This window comes from Pinus tabuliformis, chromosome 8 (assembly GCF_031772625.1).
Source record: "Pinus tabuliformis cultivar Carrire ecotype Pingquan chromosome 8, CPIR1, whole genome shotgun sequence".
Lineage (NCBI taxonomy): Eukaryota > Viridiplantae > Streptophyta > Pinopsida > Pinales > Pinaceae > Pinus > Pinus tabuliformis.
In genome coordinates this window covers 1,088,493,551-1,088,520,129 of record NC_142294.1, presented here as the reverse complement: position 1 = coordinate 1,088,520,129, position 26,579 = coordinate 1,088,493,551, and the positions used below count along the sequence as shown (strand labels likewise).

General features: G+C 42.8%; 1 protein-coding gene across 3 annotated transcripts in view; it reads left to right on the top strand.

Moving 5' to 3' along the window:
- The window catches only part of LOC149239139 (uncharacterized), a 211,938-nt gene that overhangs the window by 13,941 nt on the left and 171,418 nt on the right, over positions 1 to 26,579 (top strand). For all 3 annotated transcript variants that reach the window (XM_089373321.1, XM_089373322.1, XM_089373320.1), the window contains exons 9-10: positions 15,296 to 15,448; positions 15,659 to 15,765. In XM_089373321.1, the coding sequence (XP_089229447.1) occupies positions 15,296 to 15,448; positions 15,659 to 15,765 (260 nt within the window). The remainder of the gene's footprint in view (positions 1 to 15,295; positions 15,449 to 15,658; positions 15,766 to 26,579) is intronic.

The following is a 26,579-nucleotide window of genomic DNA, read 5'->3' as shown; positions in this document are numbered from 1 at the left end:
GCCATAAATAAGGTGATCCACATGGAGTTTGGCCCTAGTTGCCAATTTTAACACTCCCTCTCAACTAGGGAGAACTTCATCTGCAATCCGTCAGAACGTCGCTGTTATCCATCCATCAAATGTACTGTCCTATACAGCTTGACCCCACTCTGCTCTGCTCGAACTATGAAGAAGAAGAAATGATCGAGGATGTATCATACCATCCTCCACTAACCCGAAGTCAGTCTTAGAGTGTGAACTACTCTCACTGATCCCAGATCAGTATCATTGATCCTAGATCAATGGAGGTCATCCTAGCATAGGGAGTACGGTAGATACAGCGATGCGTCCATCGATAGTTCTACTATGGTCCCTATCCTCATTTCCCTGCTCATTGATCAGATGAGTGGTACTTCCCATGAGTCCCAGACTGCATGGGTAGGATGCCTCGACAGGAGAACTAATCATCCTATCCACAGGAGAACGAATCATCCTGTCCAGTGGATACCACAGAGAACTAATCATCCTGTTCCACAGTCGCCACGGAGAACGAATCATCCTGGCCCACAAGAGAACTAATCATCCTGTTCCACAGTCGCCATGGGGTGTCACAGGGGAAGGTTGAACCTTTACCCTGTACATAGTGCACCACCAGGGGATGGTGAGTCACCTTGTGGTCACATGTCGCTCCAAGAAGTACCCTGTGCCCCCCTGGAGCTCCCAGAGCTCAATACATCATACTCGACCCTCATAAGAGGGTCTCTGAACGACACCAAGTCGTTCTTGGAAAGTCAGGAATTTGACCTTTCTTAGGGGCTTTGTCAAAATGTCGGCGACCTGTTCATCTGTACCGATATGTTGGAGCCTTATTGCTCCTCGCTGCACCATATCTCGAATATAGTGGTACCTGATATCGATATGCTTGGAGCGATCATGAAATACGGGATTCTCTGATAAACGGATCCCGCTCTGGTTGTCACATAGAATCACGGTGGTATCCAATGTAAATCCAAACAGCTCACTGAAGAGCTTTCACAACCAGACTGCCTCACAGGAGGCCATGCTAGCAGCAATGTACTCTGCCTCGACAGTGCTCAAAGCCACCGACTTCTGCTTCCTGCTCATCCAGGATATTGAGGCAGATCCCAAAGAGAAACTGCATTTGGAAGTGCTCTTTCGGTCCACCACATTGCTTGCCCAATCAGCATCAGTATACCCAAGTAGTCTCACATTTCCGACAGTGTATCTCAACCCATGAGTGATTGTGCCACGAAGATATCTCAACAGATTCTTGGCACCAATCCAATGTGAGTGGTGAGGCTCAACCATATGTTGACTCAATGTGTTGACTGCAAAGCATATATTCGGACGGGAGTTCACCAAGAACATTAATGCTCCGACGAGTTGACAATACTCGGTAGCATTTCGTAAAACAGGTCCGGCAGCACTACCGCTTAACTTCTTGAAGTCAAGCTCCATCGGGGTAGTTACGGGCTTGCAGTCCACCATGCCGAATCTCTCCAATATCTTCACCACATATTTTCCTTGAGATAGGAAAATCTCCCCTGGTTTCTGCCAGACTTCCTGTTCTAGGAAATAGTGCATAAGTCCTAGGTCTTTCATCTCGAACTCAGAAGCCAGCTCCCTCTTATATTCGTGAATGAGAGGGTCTGCACGTGTTAGAAAGAGGTCGTCAACTTATAGCACCAGTATGAGAGGCTTATCATCTATAACCTTAAAGTAAAGGTTAGGGTCGGCTTCACTCCTAGTGAATCCCAGCTTCATCAAGTAGCTATCGATCCTCTCATACCATGCTCAGGGTGCTTGCTTTAGCCCATAGAGGGCCTTCTTCAACCTACACACATGAGCTTTTTGATCATAAATTTCAAATCCTTTGGGTTGGTCCACATAGACCTCCTCTTTGATCGAACCATGTAAGAATGCAGTCTTGACATCCATCTGATGTAGGTTACATCCTTGTGAAGCAGCAAAGGCTATGATCGAGCGGATGGTGGTATATCGGGCAACAGGTGCAAATATCTCGTCATAGTCTATACCTTCCTTCTGGGAGAAGCCACGAGCGACAAAACGAGCCTTATACTTTTCCGCACTTCCATCAACTGCATGCTTTATCTTGTAAAGCCATTTTGAAGTGACAACTGCTTTGTCCTGGGGTCTGGGGACCACATCCCAAACATCGTTTTTCATAATGGACTCATATTCCTCGGTCATAGCATCCTTCCATACCTGATGCTTGACAACATCTGTAAATGACGAAGGCTCATTTTGGATGATCGTGCTCATGATGGTCAGGTATCCTTGATACTTGTTCAGCTTCTTACTTTCACGGAAGGTTCCTCTGGGTGCAATGTGTCCTTCAGCATCATCAAGTGTCCCCCTAAGCCATGAAGGCCTCTTCCTAGAAGAGGAAGGCTCTTGCGGAGGAGGATCAATAGGATCCATAGGTTCTTCCACATCGGGCATTGTCTCATCTTCCTTTTCCTTCAGTTCCCTGGTGTCAGCTTCTTTAGATCCCCTTAAAGGAGGAAGATTGTCTACTTTGCTAAGAGGCATGTCTTCATCAAAGGTGACATCATGACTAATCTCGACTTCCCTTTGACCAGCTACATAGATTCTATAGCCCTTAGTATTTTTGCTATAGCCCACGAAGATTCCTTTCTTTCCAGATGCACCCAATTTATTCCTTTTCTCTTTCGGCACATGAAAATATACAGGGCTTCCAAAAATTCTAAAATGAGATACGTCAGGTTTCTTACCGGTGAACATTTCTTCGGGAGTCTTGGAACCCAATGCTTGATGAGGGCATCGGTTTTGTACATATACGGCGGTATTTGCAGCTTCAGCCCATAGAAACTTCGGAAGTCTTTGATCATGGAGCATAGCACGGACAACTTCCACAATTGTACGATTCTTCCTTTCTGCCACACCATTCTGCTCAGGAGTATATGGTGTAGTAGTCTCCCTCTTAATGCTAGCCTCTTTGCAAAAGTCATGAAACTCATTGGATTCATATTCAGTCCCATTATCAGTCCTTAAGGTCTTGATCTTATTTTCAGTTTGATTCTCGATCAAGTCTTTGAAGTGCCGAAACCAGGAGAACACTTCATCCTTCTTTTTCAAGAAGTATATCTAAGTCTTGCGAGAATAATCATCTGTAAAAGTGAGGTAATATAAATATCCTCCCAAGGAGTTCACAGGCATCATACTGGATATGTCTGAGTGAACCAACTGCAATATATCAGAGGTCTTGCTTTGGCTAGAGGGGAATGGTCCCCTTTTGAGCTTTCCTTCGACACATCCTGGACATACACCTTCTTGCTCTAATTTGAACTCGGGCATCTCGGTCACCATTTTCCTTACATCGGGTAGAGCTTTATAATGAAGGTGAGCAAACCTCCAATGCCATAGTTCGGACTGAAGAGATGTGTCACAAGACATGACACCCAGCGGACTTCCTCCGACTTGATATAATGAATCAACTCGAAACCCAAGAGTAAAAGCATCTTTAAAGTTCTTTTTCCATACACGTACCTTGCCATCGCTGAAGGCCACCTTGTAGCCTTTGTCTTCCATTGCCAAAATGGACACTAGGTTCTTTTTGAGATCAGGTACATATAATACATCTTGTAAGTGGATGGTATTACCCTGATTCAATTGAAGAGTGACATTTCCTACGCCTTTCACGGGATATTTTGAATTATCTCCAAGAACAATTTCTAGGTTGGTTTCCTTCTCTATCAGATTATAGAGAGCTTCTTTGTAACCAGTGAAGTGCCTTGAGGCACCACTATCAATAAGCCAATTTCCCAGCAAGTCCGGGGGAGCAGTAGTAGATAGAGCTGCTGGTAGATAATATTCATCTTGCTTATTGTTAACAGTGTTAGATTCATACCTGGAATTTCTTGCCTTCTTGAATGGTTGTCCTCTTCCTTGATTTCCGACACTTCTTTTACCTCTGCCATTTGACTTGCCATTCCTTTGATTGCCTTGAGAGGGATTTTGATCATCGTCCCGGTGTGATTCCCTTTTATCAGGGCACTCCCTTGCATAGTGACCAATTTTATTGCAATTGTAACATCGTCCTTTTCTTCCACCCTTTGGTCCAGCCTTTCCTTTGAATTTAGCCCCGGAATTGTTTCTTCTTTTAGTATGAGAAGAAAAGGCAGAGGGATGACCTTTAAGTATGGGCATTTCTTGCTCTTCCATCCTTGTTTCTTCTTGAATGCATCTGGCCATTAATTCCTCAAATCCAGGAATTACGTTATTTTTGAGAAGAGTAGTCCTGAATATATACCATTTAGATGGCAGTCCTCCAAGAGTTGTGAGTGTCATTTCCCTGTCGGGAATTACATCCCCAATAGATAGGAGATCGTTCTTGATCTTGGTGATCCTTAAGAAATATGCTTGCATACTCTCATCTTTGCCCTTCTTAATTTCCTTAAACTTATTTCTAAGAAACAAGACTTGATTTGCATCATTAACTTTAAATAAACTCACCAGTCTATCATAGATTTCCTTGGAGGTGTTCAGCGCGGAAACATAGGCCACCAAGCGCTTGTCGATAGAGTCCCGGATGATCTTCCTTGCTTTGACTTCTCCCTTGGTCCATTTGTTCCTAGCAGCAGCGGATGCATTTGATGGAGGCTCAACAATCCCGCCTCTCACATGGTCCAACACTTCTTGCTCTTCTAATGTTAGATCGAGAGACATCTTCCATCCGTGATAGTCAGACTTCTCACGGAGTTTGTCTTCAGCAGGGAAGTGTGTTGAGGACCCCATGATTTCTTTAAGATAGCCTTGCCAACCTTCTCTTCGGTGATTGCTCTTGCTCTTGCTCTTGCTTGGGCTTTGTCTTCACCTCAGCTCTGATACCATGTTAAATTATGGTATGTTCTATGCTTAGAGCAGTTTACTTATTTTTCTTCTTATTACCCACAGATTAGCAATCACATATACATTAAGTAAAGTGTAGATAGAACATTAAATGATCAACAAAAAACAAGCCAAGACAAGAGACACAAGATGTGGCGGCTAGCCAGGGACAAAACCCAATGCAGGGAAACCCTTTGATCAAATATTCTTTTATCTTCAATAGTTTAGCAGAGAGAAATAATACAAAATCTGAATTCTGTAATTTTATATCAGCAGCAGCAAACCCTAGATCAGCAAAGTCAAACTTGGTCAAACTAGTTGAAATTGACCTCTAAAATACTTGGTCAATTTCTGGTCAACTTGTCCTCGAACAGCCTGAAGAAACAACCCTTGAATAACCCCAAAAGTACAGTCAATTTGCAGATTTCAGAAGTCAACTACAGCCCTAAACTAGGGCAGTCAACACCGGTCAAACCAGAGGTCAGATCACCTCGGTTTTCGTGCCAAAAATTGTGGCCTTCCTAGGAGAGGCAACCACACCCAATCCACACTTCTGCAAGGTCAACGCTGGTCAAAGAGATGACCTGCTGCCCTAGCGTCCTTTCTGCGTCTTCCTTGCCCTAGGACGTCTTCCTTTCAGCCACAAGTGAGAGAGAGAGAGAGGCTCCTTTTATGCGTAAGAGAGAGAGAGAGAAGATGAGTGAATGAATTGTCCAAATGAGGAGGAGTCTCCTTGTATTTATATGCAAATGTTGAGTGTGAATAGATGTGACTGTTGGGCCTCTGAGCCTACATAAGTTCGCTGGCCGACCTTGACAGTTTGTCCATAATCAAAATAAATTCATATCTCCATAAATATATATTGGAATTGGGTGATCTTTAGATCAATCCTACACCTCTCGATGAGAGGAATCTAGGAAAAATATTAGAAGCCATAAATAAGGTGATCCACATGGAGTTTGGCCGTAGTTGCCAATTTTAACAGTGTACCATTTAGCCTTGCCTGGAAGCTATCCTTTCAACCCAATTTTCCAAAGGTCATGTTGTCTTTGTCTTGTAGTTTTGGATGTCTTTTTGCAAAACTGTATCTTTTGTCAACTTTGCCTGAGCATTTGGTAACAAATCCTCTAGAGAAGGGAGGACCTATTTCTCTTCTTGGTCTAGCATGGAAGGCTCATAAAGTTTTATATTCTCTAAGTATGCCACTAAGTAAATGTGCATGTATGGGGTTATACTAAGTCTATAGTTGTTATCTCCCACCTTTTCCAATTTCTCAATGGGACCATATTGCAGAGCCTTGATATTCTTTCGAGGACCCTGTAGCCTTTCCTTGTTCAACTGTAACTATACTCTGTTTCCCACCTTAAAGGACTTCTCTATTTTGTGTTGATCATGCTTAACATTATGTTTTTCCTGTGACTTCTGCAATGTCTCTTGTACCTGTATATGGATATACTTGATCTTCTCAACAGATTTTTCGGCCCTCAAGGCATCCCCTGTAAGATCCTCCCTCACTTCTACTTGATCCTTGTTACCACTCAAACTAGCAGGGGACATAAAAGGGGTTCCTAAGAGGGCAACTGCTAGGTTAAGGGCAACGGTGGAGGCTTGGCCCACTGTCACCACAGCTAAGATTCCCTACTATTTACGGACTTTCATCGATGGGAGGAGTTCCGGTAATGTAGGGATCACTTGTAAAGTATATGTCAATGGATAGGTGGAAAGTGACCATGGAAACCCTTTCCCAAGGATGGAGTGAAGAATGAAACTTGCTTGCTCTTTAAGAAAGGGACTTGGTACTCCAGGGGTAAGGGGTGAGGATTGGAGGGTTGAGGGAGAAGGAATAGGCTTATAGATGAGGTTCGCAAGCCCTATAATCCTTGGGAAACTCGGATTCCCAAATGGTCCTTGACAAATAATCTTTATTGAGAAGTGGGACCACATGGGGCTAAGTGGACCCAGTCTAGGTTTGGGGATGGAATGTAGCAACCAATGATGTTCCTATCCTGGACAAGGTGAAAGGAAATGACCAAACAAGAATATTTACTTCAAAAGGTTGAACTGATCCTGTTGAGGTCTAGCCTTGGGGATGCCTAGGCAAAATTCGATCCTAGAGCTAAGGCTTGGGATTCCCGGAGATTCCACTGTTGGAATTGCCTCAAATTTGGAGGAGAGGGAGGGGACCCACTAGCACAGTAGCCTGTAGGAGTTCAAAATTTTTCCTTGGGTCAATTCTCGGGAAATTAATGCCCTAGGTGACCTAATGGGGTTAGACCTAGGGAAAAAATGGGAAAAGGGTAAAAGGAGGGTTAAAATGATCACCCTTTTGAGGGATCAATGCCTAATTCACCTGTGGATATGGAGTCAAGGATGATGATGAATAAGAACTTGGTTTCTTGATCAGGGAGGCCTGGAAAATCAACTTCATCCAATGTTGACAGAAAGAAAAGAAAAGTGACCTTCAAGCATTTATACTTCAAAGCAAATGATGCAAGATTATCGAGACAAATGATCTATAGGACATTTCATTCTTATAACATTGGCCCATACATTAAATTAGCTAAAACATGCTTAATTCCACATTTCAATTATGCAACAACTAGCCCTAATTTTAGCAATATGTAGCAACAAGAATAACAATGTCAAAATTTACTTACAACGTTATAGAATATATCCAACCAACATTTCGTTTGCAAGACAAAGCTCCAAGACAAGAAAAACAACCCAAATCCATACGTCAAAATTCATCCATCTCCAAAAAATATCCTCCAAGGAAAAAGTGCGAAGTTCTTTATGATTGGAGAGATCCCATGTCAAGTGATGATCCAAATGAATGTATCTAACACCAATATATAGCCTCCTAAGGAGTTTGAATTAGCCTATGGGCCCACATTAGCCCCTAATGATAAATAATGTGCAAATAAAACCCCTATTGGTGACAAGCCCACCAAACTAGCTCACATGTGTAAAAATAAGCCTCACAAGGGGCCAATTCATAATATGTACATGTCGTGGGGCCCTCCAAAGGCCTAATAATGTCATGAAGTGCCATACAGAGGACTAAATTCCTCGAAATATGATGGACAAGAGGGTGGTCCCTTGTTCTCCAAGTAGTAGACCTGTGGTGCTCCCAGTGGGTCTGAGGGCACATAAATGACCCCATGGGTATCCACATGAATCGAAGATGCCTGAAGATCCTTTGCAAGGGTCCGAGTGGTGGAATGAATACTGCATGACATCGTACAAGTCCTGGGACACTTGCCAAGAGTGTGGGGCTCTTGTGGAGGCCTGCTGGGCAAAATGTACCAAGCATATCAACGTCTTCCCAAAAGTGGATCGCTAGTAGTTTGTGAGCATCGATGAAGATCCATGGAGTGTTGTTTGCTGTTGTGGAGGCCAATGGCTCTCTATGCACACCCTATATGTGCCAATGTAAATCCCTGGGGGTTAGGATCCCATATAGAGATACCAAACCCAAATGGAAACCACCTGTAATCTTGCATAAGATCCAATGCGTCCCCTAGGCTTCCAGTACAACTAGTCATTAAAATAATTGGGTAAAAGATTTTACAAATCATGGATAACAAAGTGGGCACTTCATAATGGCATGCCCTTCCATAGTGGACTTTGGCATGTGTTAGTGTCTCTAAGCTACAAAGGGGGTTAACCAAGTACCTTATCAGGTGGTTTCAACTCTTAAAGGGGATAGTATGTCCTGTTGATTTCTAGTAGCATCGGATGTGTTCTAAGTCTCAAATTTTGCAGGGAGGCTTAGACACATGTATTCCACAATACCAAACAATCGTTTTGGGGAATTCCACCCGAAGACAGTTTTATTAAAATAATTAATGGGTATTAATCTAAACTATGGGTGTAACTTCTAGAAGAAGACAAAGATCGAGTCTAAATGATCTAAGCCATTGATTAGAATCTAATCTGGGCCATTGGTTCTCAACTGAAGGATTATAAGAAGGACATTGATGGGCATTTGGAAAACACACCAGAGGCAGACACTCAGTTACTCGAGTAAGTTCGATTTTCTCACTAGTCGAAGTTCGGCAAGAGAAAATCGAATCAGAGGGATGTTGATTTTCCACGACCTTGGGTCTAGGTTAGAGTTTTAAAATCACTGACACTACCAAACCAAGAATCTCAACCATAAACTACTTTGCACAACGAAAATATAAAGCAGTAAATCACATATGCACAATATACACAGTTTTAAACAAAATTGTACAATAATGTACAATCACCAATCTTTGTTATATTAATCCAAATCTAATAAATACAACAGTCTATGGTTACAAGATACAATGACAAACTTGGCTGCAACACTTCTATGTCGTATCTTGTCCTACCGGTCTGTCGCTCCCGTACTGCTCATTAGTAATGCCTTAGTCCATCAAGGCATCTACACATCGAGACTCCAAGAGGGTTGCCTCCTATCACTGTTTCAAGTCACGTTTGCTACAATGAACATGGGCTCATGCTCTCTGGGTTGGCCAATTCTCGAGCTCCAATCTGCCACGCTAGCAACAACTTTAGTCCATCAAAGTGTTGCACTTGAACACCGTCCTTCACCCAACCTTCAGCTGCTCTTCGTCCTTTAAGATGGCTCATCTAGCGCTGCTTTGGGTAGCCAACATGCTGCCCTCCAACCAACTCTTTGACAACCAATCTCGTCACTGCCGGATCTGCACCTAGGAAGATATTACACCACCTCAGAATGTCCTCCAATTGGCTCCAATAGGCTGCACTATTATCTGATCCAAACTGGTCACTTCTTGACCTAATACACCTCCAAACGCTGCTCCAAGTTTGCTTGCATACTGTTGTTCTGCTGTCTCTGGTTAGGGCAAGTGCATGCTGCAAAAACCCTTCAAAATTCACCCTAACAGCCTCCTTTTTGCTGCGGCCTAGGCAAGGTGAGATGGCCTCCTTGTGGGCTGCTGTTCTGGGCAAATGGCAACCCTTAACACCCCAACGCTGGCCTGTTTTGGAGAGGCTAGGCCTGCGGCCTACCTTAGTTTTTGCGGCACCCTAATAACCCTCCAAAACAATCACTTCTCACCTCTTTTCTGCCCCCAAACAGATCCGCAAACACCCCCAAAAATCTCGGCCTTTCTTCCCTGCAAGAACACCCAAGAACAACACCAAAATTCACACCCAAGCAGCCCTAAAACTTCCACGCTGTACCTACAACCACCTGAAATCTTCCACGCTGCTCCTAGGGCATCTCCACGCTGTCCTTTTCTTCTCTTGCTTCACCGAAAATTTCAGAGGATCCTTAGAGATGTATTGCACACACATGGATGCTCTAAATGATCTCAATACACCTTGTATTTATACACATACAATGGTTGCTGCACCAGTTTTCCCACATTGGGTTTTTCCGGGGACATTTGTCCAAAAAGAACGATGTATTTGTGTGTGTTTATTTCTCTCCTGTGCAGAGTTTTGTTTATGTAGTATTTTATGTTGTGAAGGCTGCAGTAGATTTTATTTCGATGTTCATTGTTTACTGTGTAACACTGTAAATAACTTGATTCAAAAATTAATAAGTAGGATAAATTTAATCAATTTGCTGTAGTAGGGAATCGGGTCACTGATTTTCCACATGGTATCAGAGCACAGGTTGTAAGCTGAAGAGCTTAGAGCAGAAGGAAGGAGGCAATTTGAATTTCTGCGTAGGCAGCAATTCAAAACCCTTAGGGGCAGCATATTTCCTTGGCCAGGAGGGCCAGCTTTCATGGAAATTTTACTTCTCTGAGTGAGTCGATAGAGAATAAAATTTTCCAGATCGAAGAGTACCAGAGGTAGAGGGAGTAGCAGTAGTTTCCTTGCAGAGAAGATCTTTAGTTGGGACATAGATTTTACAGTAGTTTGCTAGTGAAAATAGCGTCAGGAGGAAGGAAGAGCACACACTGAGGGAATTCTTTCCTCAGAGGACTTCTAGCCAGGAAGTTGGAATTTTCCTAGCAGAGCAGCAGTAGCTGTGAGCAGATTTGAACACTCCAACAGGGAGTGCGAAAAGCCAGTCAATAGCTGCGTAGAGGAGAAGAGGAGGAATTCGACATTTTTGCAGAGATGGCATCAACAGGGCTGAGAGATCAGGATCGATTGGAGGGAGCCTCCAACTATGTGATCTGGAAGGCAAGAATTTCTTGTCTTCTAGATGAGTATGATCTCAAAGCTTATATCAATGGTGTGGTAGCTGTACCCGCAGATGCAGATCCGCTTAAGGCCTACAAGAAGGAGATGGCGAAGGCAAAGAGGCTGATTCTCGATGGGGTTCGAGATCACGTGGTGTCTCACATAGTTGGCAAAGATACTGCTTGACAGATGTGGGAAACACTAGCTACGTTGTACAGAGGATCTTCCGAGCAACGGAAGATGTATCTCGAGGAGAAGCTGAGATGCATGAGGATGCAGAAAGGGGAGCGTATAGACCCTTTTTTACTAGGCTTCAAGATGTCCGGGATCAACTGGCTTCAGTAGGGACAATACCCCAACCTACAAAGTTTGTACAATTAGCTCTGAACAACCGAAGAATGGCAAGTTTTCGTCCAGAGTATCCTGGGCAGAGAAAAAGTGCTAGATTGGGAATGTGTGTGGGGTGATCTACAGCAGGAGGAGATGAGGCGAGATTTGGTGAAGAACACCATCAGTGGTGGTAGCAGCAGTGGGATGAAGCAAGTAAAGGAGGAGGAAGATGTGGCCCTCACATGAAAGGGGTAGCAGGAGCAGCCCAGGAGGAAGAAGGACATTTCCAAGATCAAGTGCTTCAGGTGTGGTGAGCTTGGCCACTATAACACTTAATGTCCTCTCAGAATGAAGGACAGGGATAAGCAGGATTAGTAGACTACATCCGTTGAGATCGATAGGCTGTCCTCTAGATTGGAGGAATAGTTTGCCATGATCACTAATATACCTCCAGGAGTGAGGTGGGGTGATTTGGAGTTGTAGCCCCCGAGAGATACGGGATGGACAGGATTCTTGAGGAGGTCCACTTCATGAATCAATACCTTGCTACGAGAGCCATAACATGTAGTAGCAGGATGGATCAGTGGCAGATGGTGCAGTCAGATACCAGAGTGACAAATGTAGTGGATAGTAGCAGTCAGATACTGGGCAAAGCAGTGCAGAGTTGGTGGCAGTGCAGATGGCACAGAGCAGAGTCAACAACAACACAGAGGCTTCAGTGACAACGCAAAGTGTAGCAGCAGTCAGGACTTAGGTGACAGATGCATCATACTGACCACAGTTGGTTTAGTAGTTTGGATGCTTTTCTGTTGCAGTTGTTGCAATTGCGGCAACAACAGTTGGAGAGTGTTGAAGTGCAGATGCAGTGTTGGCAACAATTCAGCAAGGCCAACAACAACACGGATGCAACAATTAGAGTTGCACAGTAGTTGATGGGTAGCAGAGCCAGACATCAGCAGTGCAACAGGAGATGGTGCAGAGACAGAGTGATGCTTGATGATCATGATCGATTGGAGGGAACCTCCAACTATGTGATCTGGAAGGCAAGAATTTGCTGTCTTCTAGATGAGTATGATCTCAAAGCTTATATCAATGGCATGGTAGCTGTACCCGCAGATGCAGATCTGCTTAAGGCCTACAAGAAGGAGATGGCGAAGGCAAAGAGGCTGATTCTCGATTTTGTTCGAGATCACGTGGTGTCTCACATAGTTGGCAAAGATACTGCTTGACAGATGTGGGAAACACTAGCTACGCTGTGCGGAGGATCTTCCGAGTAGCGAAAGATGTATCTTGAGGAGAAGCTGAGATGCACGAGGATGCAGAAAGGGGAGCATATAGACCCCTTTCTTACTAGGCTTCAAGATGTCCGGGATCAACTGGCTTCAGTAGGGACAACGCCCCAACCTACAAAGTTTATACGATTAGCTCTGAACAACTGAAGAATGGCAAGTTTTCGTCCAGAGTATCCTGGGCAGAGAAAAAGTGCTAGATTGGGAACGTGTGTGGGCTGATCTGCAGCAGGAGGAGATGAGGCGAGATTTGGTGAAGAACACCATCAGTGGTGGTAGCAGCAGTGGGATGAAGCAAGTAAAGGAGGAGGAAGATGTGGCCCTCACATCAAAGGGGTAGTAGGAGCAGCCCAGGAGGAAGAAGGACATTTCCAAGATCAAGTGCTTCAGGTGTGGTGAGCTTGGCCACTATAACACTTAATGTCCTCTCAGAAAGAAGGACAAGGAGGAGAAGCAGGATCAGTAGACTACATCTGCTGAGATCGACAGGCTGTCCTCTAGATTGGAGGAATAGTTTGCCATGATCACCGATATACCTCTAGGAGTGAGGTGGGTTGATTTGGAGTTGTAGCCCTCGAGAGATACAGGATGGATAGGATTCTTGAGGAGCTCCACCTCATGAATCAATACCTTGCTACGGGAGCCATAACATGTAGTAGCGGGATGGATCAGTGGCAGATGGTGCAGTCAGATGCCAAAGTGACAGATGTAGTGGATAGTAGCAGTCAGATATTGGGCAAAGCAGTGCAGAGTTGGTGGCAGTGTAGATGGCACAGAGTAGAGTTAGCAACAACACAGAGGCTTCAGTGACAACGCAAAGTGTGGCAGCAGTTAGGACTCAGGTGATAGATGCATCATATTGACCACAGTTGGTTCAGTAGTTTGGATGCTTTTCCGTTGCAGTTGTTGCAATTGCGGCAACAACGGTTGGAGAGGGTTGAAGTGCAGATGCAGTGTTGGCAGCAGTTCAGCAAGGCCAACAACAACACGGATGCAACAATTAGAGTTGCACAGTAGTTGATGGGTAGCAGAGCCAGACATTAGCAGTGCAACAGGAGATGGTGCAGAGACAGAGTGATGCTTCAGTGGGTTGCAACACTAGAGCACATTCCTCGCTAAGAGGGAGTGTTGATTTTTGTAGCATCGGATGTGCTCTAGCCTCAAGATTTTGCAGATAGGATAAGACACATGCATTCTCCAAGACCCTAAAATTGTTTGGGAAAATTCCACCTAGAGATGGTTTAATTAAAATAATTAATCATTTTTAATGTATTCTTAAGTCTAAACTTAGGAAATGTGACTAATTAAAGGATATTAATTAAATCTGGTGTGAATCTTCTAGATAAAGATGAGGATCAACTCCCAGTTAATGTTAGCCCTTGATTATGTTTTAATCTTGGCCGATGGTGCTCTAACGAGAGATTATAAGAAAGAGCTTGATGGGCACTTGGAGAACACACCGAGATAGTGAGATCTAGATATCAAAGTTCTTAAGAGTAGCAACGCTGAGTTTTCGGAGAGAGATCGACTGATCTTCTTGCAGTGAGGGGCAGGGATAGTAGACCGGAGGAGATTTTTCCAGTTCGGGAGTGTGCAAGGTAGCGAGAGGTCCAGAGAGGCAGCGCAGTGCTTCAGAGGGAGTCCGTAATTTTGCTGGGAGCAGTTGAGATCTAGTGCCAGAAGCTGGGGTGTGAGACCGGAGAGCCAGAGAGTCGAGTTCTAGTCAGCAAAACGATCAACAAGAAGGGTGACGCAGTTCTTAGAGGCTATGACGTAGTGACTGTGTGAGCCCATGCAAAGATTGCGCAGAGGCAGCGTGGGGCTAGCCATCTAGAGCCTGGATTAGATTCGGATCGCCAGTGATAGTGTGAGAATATTTCTCACTACCTCTTTGCCAGTTTATTCTCTGTATCAGATTGCTAGTTTGGGCATCTAAAGATTTGTACTCATAAACTACTGCATAATAATTAAAACCCTTAGCTGTTGCACCGGTTTTCCCACATTGGGTTTTTCCGGGGATGTTTGTCCAAAAACAACGGTGTATTTGTGTGTGTGTTTATTTCTCTCCTGTGCAATATTTTGTTTCCGTAGTATTTTATGTTGTGAAGGCTGCAGTAGATTTTATTTCGATGTTTACTGTGGAACACTGTAAATAACTTGATTTAGAAATTAACAGGTAGGAGAAATTTAATCAGTTTGCTGTAGTAGGGAACCGGGTCACCAATTTTCCACAATCACCTGGGCTTTGCTATGCTTGCCTTTGGGGCAAGCCTAGGTGCACTCCTCCCACATTATTGTATTATTGCTCCAGATTCATAATAAAATGGCCCGGCTGCTTCTCACTTTCAGTCTATTTATGGGTGTGCACTAAAATTTAATTTTTTCTGCTGTTGAATTTGTTGTTTGCTTTGCATATCACTGTTTTTCCTAGTTTGGAACATTACATGGCATCACTAAGCTATAAATTACAAGCTTTTAAATTCAGATCAACTTGATAATTAGAATGCTCAAGGACAAAAAATCTCAGAGAAAAACTATTTTGTTTATTCCAGAATGGTGCACTTCTCACAGCAATCAGTACTGTCCTGAACTCTCTAAATGCATGTCATGGAATGAATTCGTTGATTGGGCGTATAATGTTGTGTTGGCAGATGTTCCACAGTGGTCATTACATGGGTGACAATGCTTGCAAATTCCGCAATGGGGAGGCATGGCAAAAGGTTCTCGGTCCATTTTATGTGCACCTGAACCGTGCAGACGAAGTAATAGATCCATACCTCCTCTGGGAAGATGCAAAGCAGCAGGTGAAGCTATACCTAATTTTAGGAAATCAGAGTATATAGAAACTTTAGTTGTCATATTTAATTAATTTGCAAGGAAACATACTTCAGCAAGAATTCTAAAGGATAAAATTTCTGGGTCTATGATTGGTTAGTTCATTCAGTTACATTCTGACTACTGATTATTTCCTCCTATTTCTTTAGTTATTTATGATTTTATACACCCATGCCCAGAGACTTGTTCAGGAACAAAGTTGGCCATACAGTTTTCCAGCTTCTGAATATTTTCTAAAGGAAGAAGATCGGTGCTCTGTCTTTGGAAGATTGCTAGTATATGACAGGTGAATAAATTATTTAATGTTTTTAATCATGATTTGTTTTCACTATAGATTGAAAGGAATGTGGGTGAAAATGGTGTAAACGTAAAAGCTAAGAGCCTGATTTCATGCAACTAGATTCCCAGGGACTCCTAAGATCATCTATGTTATATTATTGATTGTTGGTGGTACAGGCTACCTAATTTGTTTGCAGAATTTATTTTCCCTTTCACTTAATCCTTGATCTGTTCGTGTTGAAAACATGTACCTTTATACTGAACTGCTTTTTTTTATAGCTATGCTTGAAACGAGGATCACTTTTGTAGTTTTGTAGGTAAATGAAAGTTTCGGGTCAAAATATTCAATTTTTGATTTGTACGATTATTTTGATCATATTCATTCTGCACACGGTACTACCATAGCTCTTTAAAATGAGACTGCCAATAAGAATCTGGTCTAGAAAATCTGTGGGTTCTGTTTTGTCATGACGAGCTGCCTGTTTCCAAACAGTATTCGTGATCTCATATTGTATATTTATATTCTTGTATAGACAGCAGAAGAAAGCCCTAAAGCATAAGTATATTACATTGCATCAAGAAAGCTGGGCCTCTATAACCTCATCAAGTTGAAGCCTAATATGGCTCCATTTTCTTTTATGTTTTTTTAATTTGTTCCACATTTCCTTTCCTCGTGCTCATGTGCCATCATCAATTTGAAGCCTACTATGGCCCCATTGTCTTTTATGTTTTTTAATTTGTTCCACATTTCCTTTCCTTGTCCTCATGTGCCATCATTTGCTTTTTTCTACTTTACTTGGAGTGCTGTTCAAGTATGTTGAAAGGTTAGTGCTTTTGTCTTTTTCTTTCAATTTCTTATCACAGTGAATCAGTTGTATTCCATAAATATTAGTATGTCAGCTCTTCAAAAAACCCGCAACTGCAAATGTGTAACATGCAGCAGAGGTATGGGCAACATATTAAGACATCGATGTTTACAAGAAAAAATGGTTTACAAGGTTTTAATGAGTTCTTGCTTTGTACACCAAATTACATGAAAAAACAGAAAAAATCATTGTAAGAAAAAGGAAAAATTGTTTCCATTGTATTGTATATTTCTACACTTCAATGTTATCCTTAAGTTACCGGAAACACTCCTGTACACCCAAAATGCCATTTGACCAGTCTGATATGGAAACCTGTATAAAATATATCAGGAAAGCCTTGGATACATTTTTGAATTTCGAAATGAATTTGCCAGATCTGGAAACATGAAAACTGCATTTCACCGACAGGAAATGTTTCCCTCATTTCCAGAGATATATTTGGTGCAGAGCCTGGTGTTTCTGACCTGAAACTTAAAAAAAATCATCAAATATGTAAAATAACAAGAAGCGATAGAATCTAACCTCTTAATCTATAAATACAGGTCTATTGGGGTTCCCTTAAGCACGCCAATGCTCATCTTTGAGATGATTTGTCTGCTTTTTGTGCTGTGGAGAAAAGTGCATTTTCAATGAAATTGTCAAGAGCTATCCCATAAGTTTGAATAGAGTGGACACAATCGCAAATTTTAATATCATTCCATTGGGATCTTATGACATCCTAATTGGAATGGATTGGTTGGACAAGCACCATTCCATTCTAGATTGCCACAATAAGACATTTACATGCCTGGATGAAGAAGGAAAACAGAGTTTTGTGCAACGAATTCCAAAACCCATTTTTATAAGGGATATTTCAGCCTTACAATTGAAAAGTGTGAAAATTCGGAAACCCAAATCCTATCGCAGCAACTGGAAATTATTCTCCTAATTGTTAATTGAATTTAACAATTTATTTACTGTTTCCTACAACAAATACTGAACAATTCACACTGCAACCTACACAAATAGAACGGCGGAAGAATAAACGTTGGAAGAAATGCTAGCAAAACACACATAAATTTACACAGGTATTTTTGGACAAATGTCCCCGGAAAAACCCAACTTGGGAAACCCTGTGCAGCAGTGAGAGTTTTATTTTATTATGCAACAGTGAAATCTGAGTACATCTAAGGATGCTGAAAACCAGCAATCCAAACAGCAAGAAAATCTGGCAGAGATATTCCGTAAGAAACCCCGACACTCGCGCTTCCTGCACTCACATTCCTACACTCGCGCATTCCTACACTTGCACGCTCTTGCACTCGCATTCCTGCACTCATGTTCTTGCACTTGCGCATTCCTACACTCGCGTGTTCCTGCACTCGCGTTCTTGTACTCGCGTTTCTGCATTGGGAATAATTTAGCGTCTTGCTATTGCTTCTCCGTATCTGGAAATCTTCCTCCGGATCAATGTCCCTGCCCCTCACTGACATTGCGTCCGTCTCTGGCTCGAAATCTACTGCTACTAGCTCGATCTGCACAAGGAACTGCTGCTCAAGTGTACTCTCCAAGTGGCCATCGACTTCTTCTTATAATCTTCTGTTGGGACCAATGTTGCACGAAGCGGGAGCGAAGCGGAAGCGCGGAGCGCGGAAGCGTCATTTTCCAAAAATCTAGGAAGCGAAGCGTCCGCGGAAGCGTCTGCTATATATATATATTTTTTTATATTTTTTTGCATTTATACTCAAAAAAAACATCCCAAATACCAAATTAATTGTAGAAGACATGAAAACATGCATATTTTTGCATAAATCAAGATAGATATGGCATCCATGATTCCATTGTAGTTACTAGTATGTACAACAATCATCTATATTCTAGCTATTACAAACATACATCAGTATCAATTTGATACTGCTTGATGCCTATAAAATTTCATAGGACAAGCTCAAGCAAGAGAAGGAATGCAATCACAAGGAAAGTTATCAAGTTTCTATCAAGCAAGGGACTGTTAGAATTCAAGTTTGGGAATATGTCAGAGCTGGGCTCAATTGCTCATGAAGGCCACAAATCAAATTTGAAAATGCAAACCATGATTGCAAAGTCCTCCTTCAGCATTTAATGGAAGCAGCCAGCAAGGAGGCTTGGAGAGCTAATTCAAGACTATTTAGGGCAGCATCTCACTTGCTAGATCAGGCCACAAGTCAAGAAGTATTGATGCTTTTTCTGTGCTATTTTGTGGAGGGTTTGTCTCTGTTTACAAGGCTGCAGGAAGGTGCTGCTACAGCTGTATGAGGAGGAGGATTTGAGAGCGCCAAGAGGCCTAGAAGGGACCTACTGCCCTAGCTGCAGTCATCTCAAGCAACAGCACAGGTAAAGGGGGGTGGTTCCTTGTCATCGAAGGAGATTCTCATTCTTCTCTAGGCCACAAAGAAGGGTTGTTTCTACAGCAGCTTGGGGGGTCTGTTTTGAGGGGGTGAAGGCCTAGTTAAGGTCCTCTACCCAGGCCACAGTCATCCTGAGGATCAGTGCAGTTATAACCAAGTATATTTTCATGTATATGAAGACCTAGACCTTGCTGTAGCAAAACCGTGAATTGTAGGAGGCTTGAGGAGGAACCTTAAGCCCCACCAGCAGTACATTGAATACCTAGTAGATCAGCATAGGTGGAAGCATAGTTGGACATAAGATCACAGTGATTTGAAGCAAGGTAAGGGCAACAAACTACATTAGCAAGAATTGCAGACTTTACAAGGAAGTCTCTCAGATCTACTCTCACAGTGTATTGATAATTTGATACTGCACCTCTGGAATAATTGGACGTTCGTTATATGGCTATGCTCTTGCTCCTGGTATGATTTACCAATAGTGTCATATGATCATTGGCATATGCTTCAGTATGATTCTTTGCATTATGACATTTGTTCATGACATCAATTCAATATGGACATGTCACTTGCTTCAGTCATATATATGTTATCGTTTCTCATATAGATCAATATTGGTATGGCTTCCCAATATTGGCAATGATGGGTATAAACCTATAAGCAGAGACTTCTTCATTCTTATATGCACTTAGCATTATGTATGGATATCACTGCTCAAATAGCTTGAGTATGGTATTGCTATGTTCTAATTACAGCAGTATATGCATGACCTCAACTTCAACAGTTGTATATATTTATGTGTGTGTGTGTGTATCAATCTCACAAATATGTATGGCATCCCTATGTATGATGGTACAGTATATGAATATATAGAAGTGCATCCATCAGTTCAGTAGATGATTGCGCTTCCGGTTGCGCCACGCAACCCGCCCTTTTTCAATGTATATTCATTGAGTTGACATTGTATTCAGAGCAGTAAGACCGTATATTCAGGCTACAATGCTCAAGTTATATGGTATTAGGAATCCTATATGAGAATGATGTCATATTGGTGGGTTGCGTCCAGGTTGCGTCCAGGTTGCGTCAAGGTTGCGTCCAGGTTGCGTCAAGGTTGCGTCCAGGGATGCGCGATTCCGGGGGGCCGCAACCTCAAATGGCAGGAATCGTTTTTTTAACCCGGAATCGCGCCACCTCAAAAACGGATCCGCGCTTCCACTGGGGATTCCGGATCGATTCGCTCCGATCCGCGATTCTGCCTTTGGATCCGGGGGGGGGGGGCGATTCCTGCAACACTGGTTGGGACTCCAACGACCAAGATTAAATCTTAATCAATGGCTGGGATCATCTTGAAGTCAATCCGTGTGAGTTTCTAGAATATTCACACCTTGACTTAATTAATTCTGATTAACTAACCATATTCTCTAAGTTTAGACTTAGGAAATATTAAAAAACTGGTTAATTATCTAATTAAGTCATTTCTAGGCAGAATTTCCAGAAACGATTTTTGGGTTTTGGAGATCTCATGTATTCTAGTCTCTCCACAAAATTTCGTGGCTAGAACACATCCGATGCTACAAAAACTAACACTCCCTCTTAGCGAGGAATGTGTTCTAGTGCTCTACTGCACATCCTGTGACAACACCCTGTCTCTGCATCATCTCCTGTCACGCTGCTGATGCCTGAAATTGCTGCCCACCAACCATTGCTCAACTTTGATATATGTTGCATCTGTGCTGCTGCTGACTCTGTTGAACTGTTGCCAACACTACAACTCCCTCTCATCTGTTGCTGTTGCAACTGCAACATCTGCAACTGAAAAGCATCCTAAATACTGAATCATTTGTGATCAATATGATGCATTTGTCACCCGAGTATCTGACTGTTGCTAGTATCTGCGCTGTCACTAAAGAATTTGCGTTACTGTTGACTCTGCACTGTGCCAACTGCACTGCTGCCAACCCTTCACTTTGCTCTCCAGTACCTGACAACTACTAGTCTCTGCATCTGTCACTATGACATCTGACTGCATCTAATATCACTGATCCATCATGCTACTGAATACTGTGGGCCCTCGTAGCAAGGTATTGATTCAAGAGGTGGACTCCTCAAGGATCTTGCCCAACTGTGGCGCTTTGGGGCTACAACTCCAAGTCACTCCACCTCACTGCTGGAGGTATGTCAACAAACATGGCAATGTATTCCTCTAGCCTATCGATCTCTACTGATGCTCCCTGCTTCTCCTCCTTGTCCTTTTTCCTGAGAGGACACTGGGTAATGTAGTGACTGAGCTCACCACATCTGAAGCACTTGACCTTCGATAGGTCCTTCTTCTTCTTTCTCTGCTTCCCTTGTCCCTGACTGGGACCCTATGATGCGAGGGCGACATTCTCCTCCTCCTTAACCTGCTTCGATCCACTGCTACTGCCACTGATGGAGCTCTTTAGCAGAGCTCGTCTCAACTCCTCCTACTGCAAATCGACCCACATCTTGTCCTCACTTGGCAAGGTATCTCTGCCCAAAATACTTTGGATGATTACTGACCACTCTCGGAGACGCTATTTAGTGAAAATCGCACTAGATCTGTGGGTTGAGGCACTGCCCCAACAACTGACAACTAGTCCTAGACCTCCTGAATCCCGGTGAGGAAGGGGACTATGCTTTCCTCCTTTTGCATCTGGATGAGCCTCAACTTCTCCTCTAACACATCTTCTACTGCTCGAAAGTGCCCTGGTACAGCGTGGAGAGAGTCTCCCACATCTCTCTGGCAGTACCTTTGCCAAGCTATATGTGAAACAATGTGATCCCGGACTCTGTCTAGGATCAACCTCTTCGCCCGTGCCATCTCCTTTCTGTACTCCTTCAACTGATCTGCATCCTGGGGTACTGCTACCACTACATCAATATATGTCTTCAGGCCAAATTCATCTAGAAGGAAGGACATCCTTGCCTTCCAGATGACATAGTTGGAAGCACCATCCAACCTATCTTGATCTCAAAGCCTAGCAGTGGCCATCTCAACAAATGTTGAAAATTTCCTCTTCCCTTCTGCTCAGCTATTCACACTCCCTTCTGGAGTGAGAAACTCTGCTCACAACGACTACTGATCTGTAAGGGAAATCGAACTTCTTGAGACTAGAAGTTCCTTGAGGAAAATTTTCCCTCAGTGTGTGCTCTTCTTCCACCTGACACTAGCTCTGCTCTAGCAAACTGTTGCAAAACTACTGCGTCTAGCTAGAGATCTGCTCTGCGAAAATACTGGGCTGCTCCCTCTGCCTCTGGAATCCCTCAATCTGGAGAGATCAAATTTTTCTGTCCCTCTCTTAGAAAAATCGAATCTCCTCAAGAAATTCGACCTCTTAACAAAGTGACTGCGCTTCCCTTTGGGGTTTCGATCTGTTGCCCACATTGAACAATGAGATTCCTTATTTGTTCGCTACTAAACTCTTTGGCTGATCATCTGCACTCTGATACCATGTGAAAATTCGGAAACCTGAATCCTATTGCAGCAACTGGAAATTATTCTCCTAATTGTTAATTAAATTTAACAATTTATTTAATGTTTCTTACAACAAATACTAAACAACTCACACTGCAACGTACACAAATAAAACTGCAGAAGAATAAACGTTGGAAGAAATGCCAACACACACACATAAATTTACACACTTATTTTTGGACAAATGTCCCCGGAAAAATCCAACCTGGGAAAACTGGTGTAGCAGTGAGGGTTTTATTTTATTATGCAGCAGTGAAATCTGAGTACATCTATGGATGCTGAAACTAGCAATCCAAACAACAAGAAAATTTGGCAGAGATATTACCTAAGCAACCTTGACACTCGCGCTTCCTGCACTCGTGCTACCTGTACTTGCATTCCTACACTCGCGTGTTCCTGCACTTGTGCATTCTTGCATCCGCGTTTCTGTACTCGCGCGTTCCTACATTCGCACGTTCCTGCACTCGCGCTCCTGCACTGGGAATAACTCAACATCTTGCTACTGCATCTCCGGTTCTGGAAATCTTCCTTCGGATCATTGTCCCTGCCCCCCACTGACACTATGTCCCTCTCTGGCTCGAACTCTATTGTGTTAGCTCGATTTGCACAAGGAATTGTTGCTCAAGTGTACTCTCCAAGTGCCCATCGACTTCTTCTTATAATCCTCTATTGGGACTCCAACGACCAAGATTAAATCTTAATCGATGGCTAGGATCATCTTGAAGTCAATCCGTGTGAGTTTCTAGAACATTCACACCTTGACTTAATTAATTCTGATTAATTAACCATATTCCCTAAGTTTAGACTTAAGAAATATTAAAACACTGGTTAATAATATAATTAATTCATTTCTAGGTGGAATTTCCAGAAACGATTTTTGGGTTTTGGAGATCTCATGTATTCTAGCCTCTCCACAAAATTTCGTGGCTAGAACACATACGATGCTACAAAAACTAACAAAAAGATGTTTCAGGAAAGGTTGTGAATTATATGCAACATGTTACGCTTCAGATCCTCTACAGTGTACCTTACATTTTTTGGTTAGAGTCAACACCATTATAATCCCAAATGTGTATTTTTTTGCCTTGTAAGGCCATGGGGGATGATATGCACAAGTGTTGGCTATGTGGTATCCTAGATCCCCTTAGGTGGACGGTCAGGGCAAGTCCTTTTAGTCCTTGTATCATAAACATAATAATAATAAATAAAAATAATTTAATTAAGTAATGAAAAGTCAAGGGGTACATACTTCTTCACCTAGTGACCAATCAATTGTGAAAATTTCAATACTGAAATGCTATTGCAACAATTGGAATTCATTTTTCTAATTGTTAATTAATTTAACAATTTATCTGCTACGACAAATACCAAATAATTCACACTGCAACCTTCACAAATAAAACTACGGAAGGAAATAGCACTGGAAACTGAGAAAATTCTAGCACAAACACATAAAAATTAACACGGTTATTTTTTGGACAAAAGTTCCTGGAAAAATCCAACTTGGGAAAACCAGTGCAACAGTTGAGGGTTTTATATTATTATGCAGCAATGAGAAATTCTGAGTACAATCTGGATGCCAAATACTAGCTATCTTGCAGAGAATATACTGGCAAAAATAATCTGAGGGAAATTACCCTCACTTCGAGCAATCTCGACACTTGACTGTGTTAGTTTTTGGTAGCATTGGAAGTGCTCTAGCCTTGAGGATTGGTGGAGAGGCTAAGGCACATGAGTTCTAAACAACTCAGAAACCGTTTGGTGAAATTCTACTCGGATTGTATTTCATTAAAATAATTAATATTTTTAATGGAGTTCCTAAGTCTAAACTTAGGGAAATTAAAATATTAATGGGTATTAATCAAAATATGGGTGAGAATGATCTAGAAGGCAGATCAAGTCATGTTTTAATCTTAGCCATTGATTAGAGACTTAATCTTGGTCGTTGAAGACTCAACAGGAAAAGTATAAGATGGAGGCTTGGGGTTCATTTTGAAACACACACGGAGAGAACAAATTGATCTGGAGTTCGATTTCTGGGGCTAGGAAGCTGAGAAATTCGAACTAGGTGATCATTCTGCAGCAGAGGGGTAGTGAGAATCCAAGAGGACTTTTCGGAGAATACAAGGCAGAGAGAGGACAAAAAGACGTCCAAAGGAGGGCTGACGCTGGCCTACACAGTGCTGATGAAGAGGCAACGCAATCAGTGAGGGGAATTCGATTTGCAGTTGCCGGGAGCCAGGGTGTGAGACTCGAGGCAAGAAAGTCGAATTCTCAGCCAGCAGAAGATCCAGAGCAGAGAGGCAGCGTAATACCCAACAAGGGTGATGCAGACGCTGCCCAAGGTGACGCAGTATGACGTAGAGGCCATCAAAGGGTGACGCATAGCCTCCCAAAGCTGAGGATCAATCACTATTTCTCTAGTGACAGGGTGCGATCATTTCACCAGTCTTTTGTCCAGTATTTTCCCTGTAAAGGATTGCTAGATGAGCATCCTAGATTTGTATTCAGATATTTCTCCTACATAATAATAAACCCTCAGAACTGTTGCACTGGTTTTCCCGCATTAGGTTTTTCCGAGGACTATTGTGTCCAAAAATAAGTGTGTCCTATGTATCTTGTTCTTTGCTCTGTTTTCAGTTTCACGAGATCAAATATTTAATTAGTGTAGGCTACAGAAGTAGTTTGCTTCAATATTCAGAAGAATAACTTGATGAATGTAATTTAAAAATCAAGTAGGTGAAGTTGATTCAAATTTGCTGCAGTAGGGGTTCCTTCAGCGTAGGAATTTTCACATGGTATCAGAGCATTGAGTTTGAAACAGGGAAGAGCAGATCCAGTGCTGAGCAGTGAGGCTGAAAGCTGCACTTGGCAACAATTCAAATCCTCTTGAAGGGATTGCGCAGTCCTTGCCGGGAAGTAGATCCGAGGAAATCTCTCTCTGAGTGAGACAATAGAGAGGTACTATTTCCAGTTCGTGAGTTTGCAGTGGCAGCGGGAGTAACGCAGAGCCTCAACATAGTGCTTGAAGGGCGCAATTTCTGCTGGGGTAGAAATATGCTGGAAAAGAACGAAGACACGTAGAAGGGGAATTTTCTCCTTAGAGAACTTTCCTCCAGAAACTTTGAATTTCTCACTTGCTGAGTAGTTGGGTAGTGCTAAGCAGTAACTAGAGGAGTCAGTTTGACAGTTGGGTGAGATGGCATCACATGGGCTTAGAGATCAGGACAGGTTGGACGAAGCCTCCAACTATGTCATATGGAAGACCAGAATCTTAGTTGTTCTGGAATAATACGATCTCGAGGCCTATGCCAAGAGTACTGTGGCTGTTCTTGCTGACAAAGATCAAAGGAAGAAGTACAAGGCCGAGCAGGGGAAGGCAAAGAGGCTCATTCTCGATGGAGTTCGAGATCATGTGGTCTCACACTTGTAGTGCAAGGATACAACCCGAGAGATGTGGGAAGCCTTGTCTTCTCTGTATGAAGGCTCTTCCGAATAGCGAAAGATGTAGTTAGAGCAGAAGTTGCACGAACTTTGATGCAGAAAGGAGAAGGGGTTAACCTCTATCTTCAACATCTTCAGGACACTAGAGACCAGCTTGCTGCAGTGGGATCCACTTCGCAGTCAACCACGATGGTGAGGATAGCCCTAAATGGAGTCTTGGATGAATGGAAAGTCTTCGTCCAAAGCATATTGGGCAAGGAAAGACTACCTTCATGGGAGGAGATGTGGGTGGCTCTTCAACGGGAGGATTTAAGGAGGGACCTAGTGAAGGTCAACCTCAATGGAAGTAGTGGGAGTGGAACAAAGACGAAGGAGGTGGAGGAAAACACAACTCTAGCATCAAAGGGACAACAGAAGCAGAAGCAGAAGAAGGACATTTTGAAGGTGAAATGGTTCAGATGTGGCGAGATGGGTCACTTTGCATCTCAGTGTCCTTTGAAGCAAAAGGATACGGATGAGAAGCATGATCCAAAGGTTGCATCCGTGAAGATAGACGATGATGAGTTTGCCATGAGTGACTATGCATCTCCAGGAGGGAAATGGGGCGATGTTGAGCTGTAGTCAGGAAGACTACATGTGGGCAGGATCC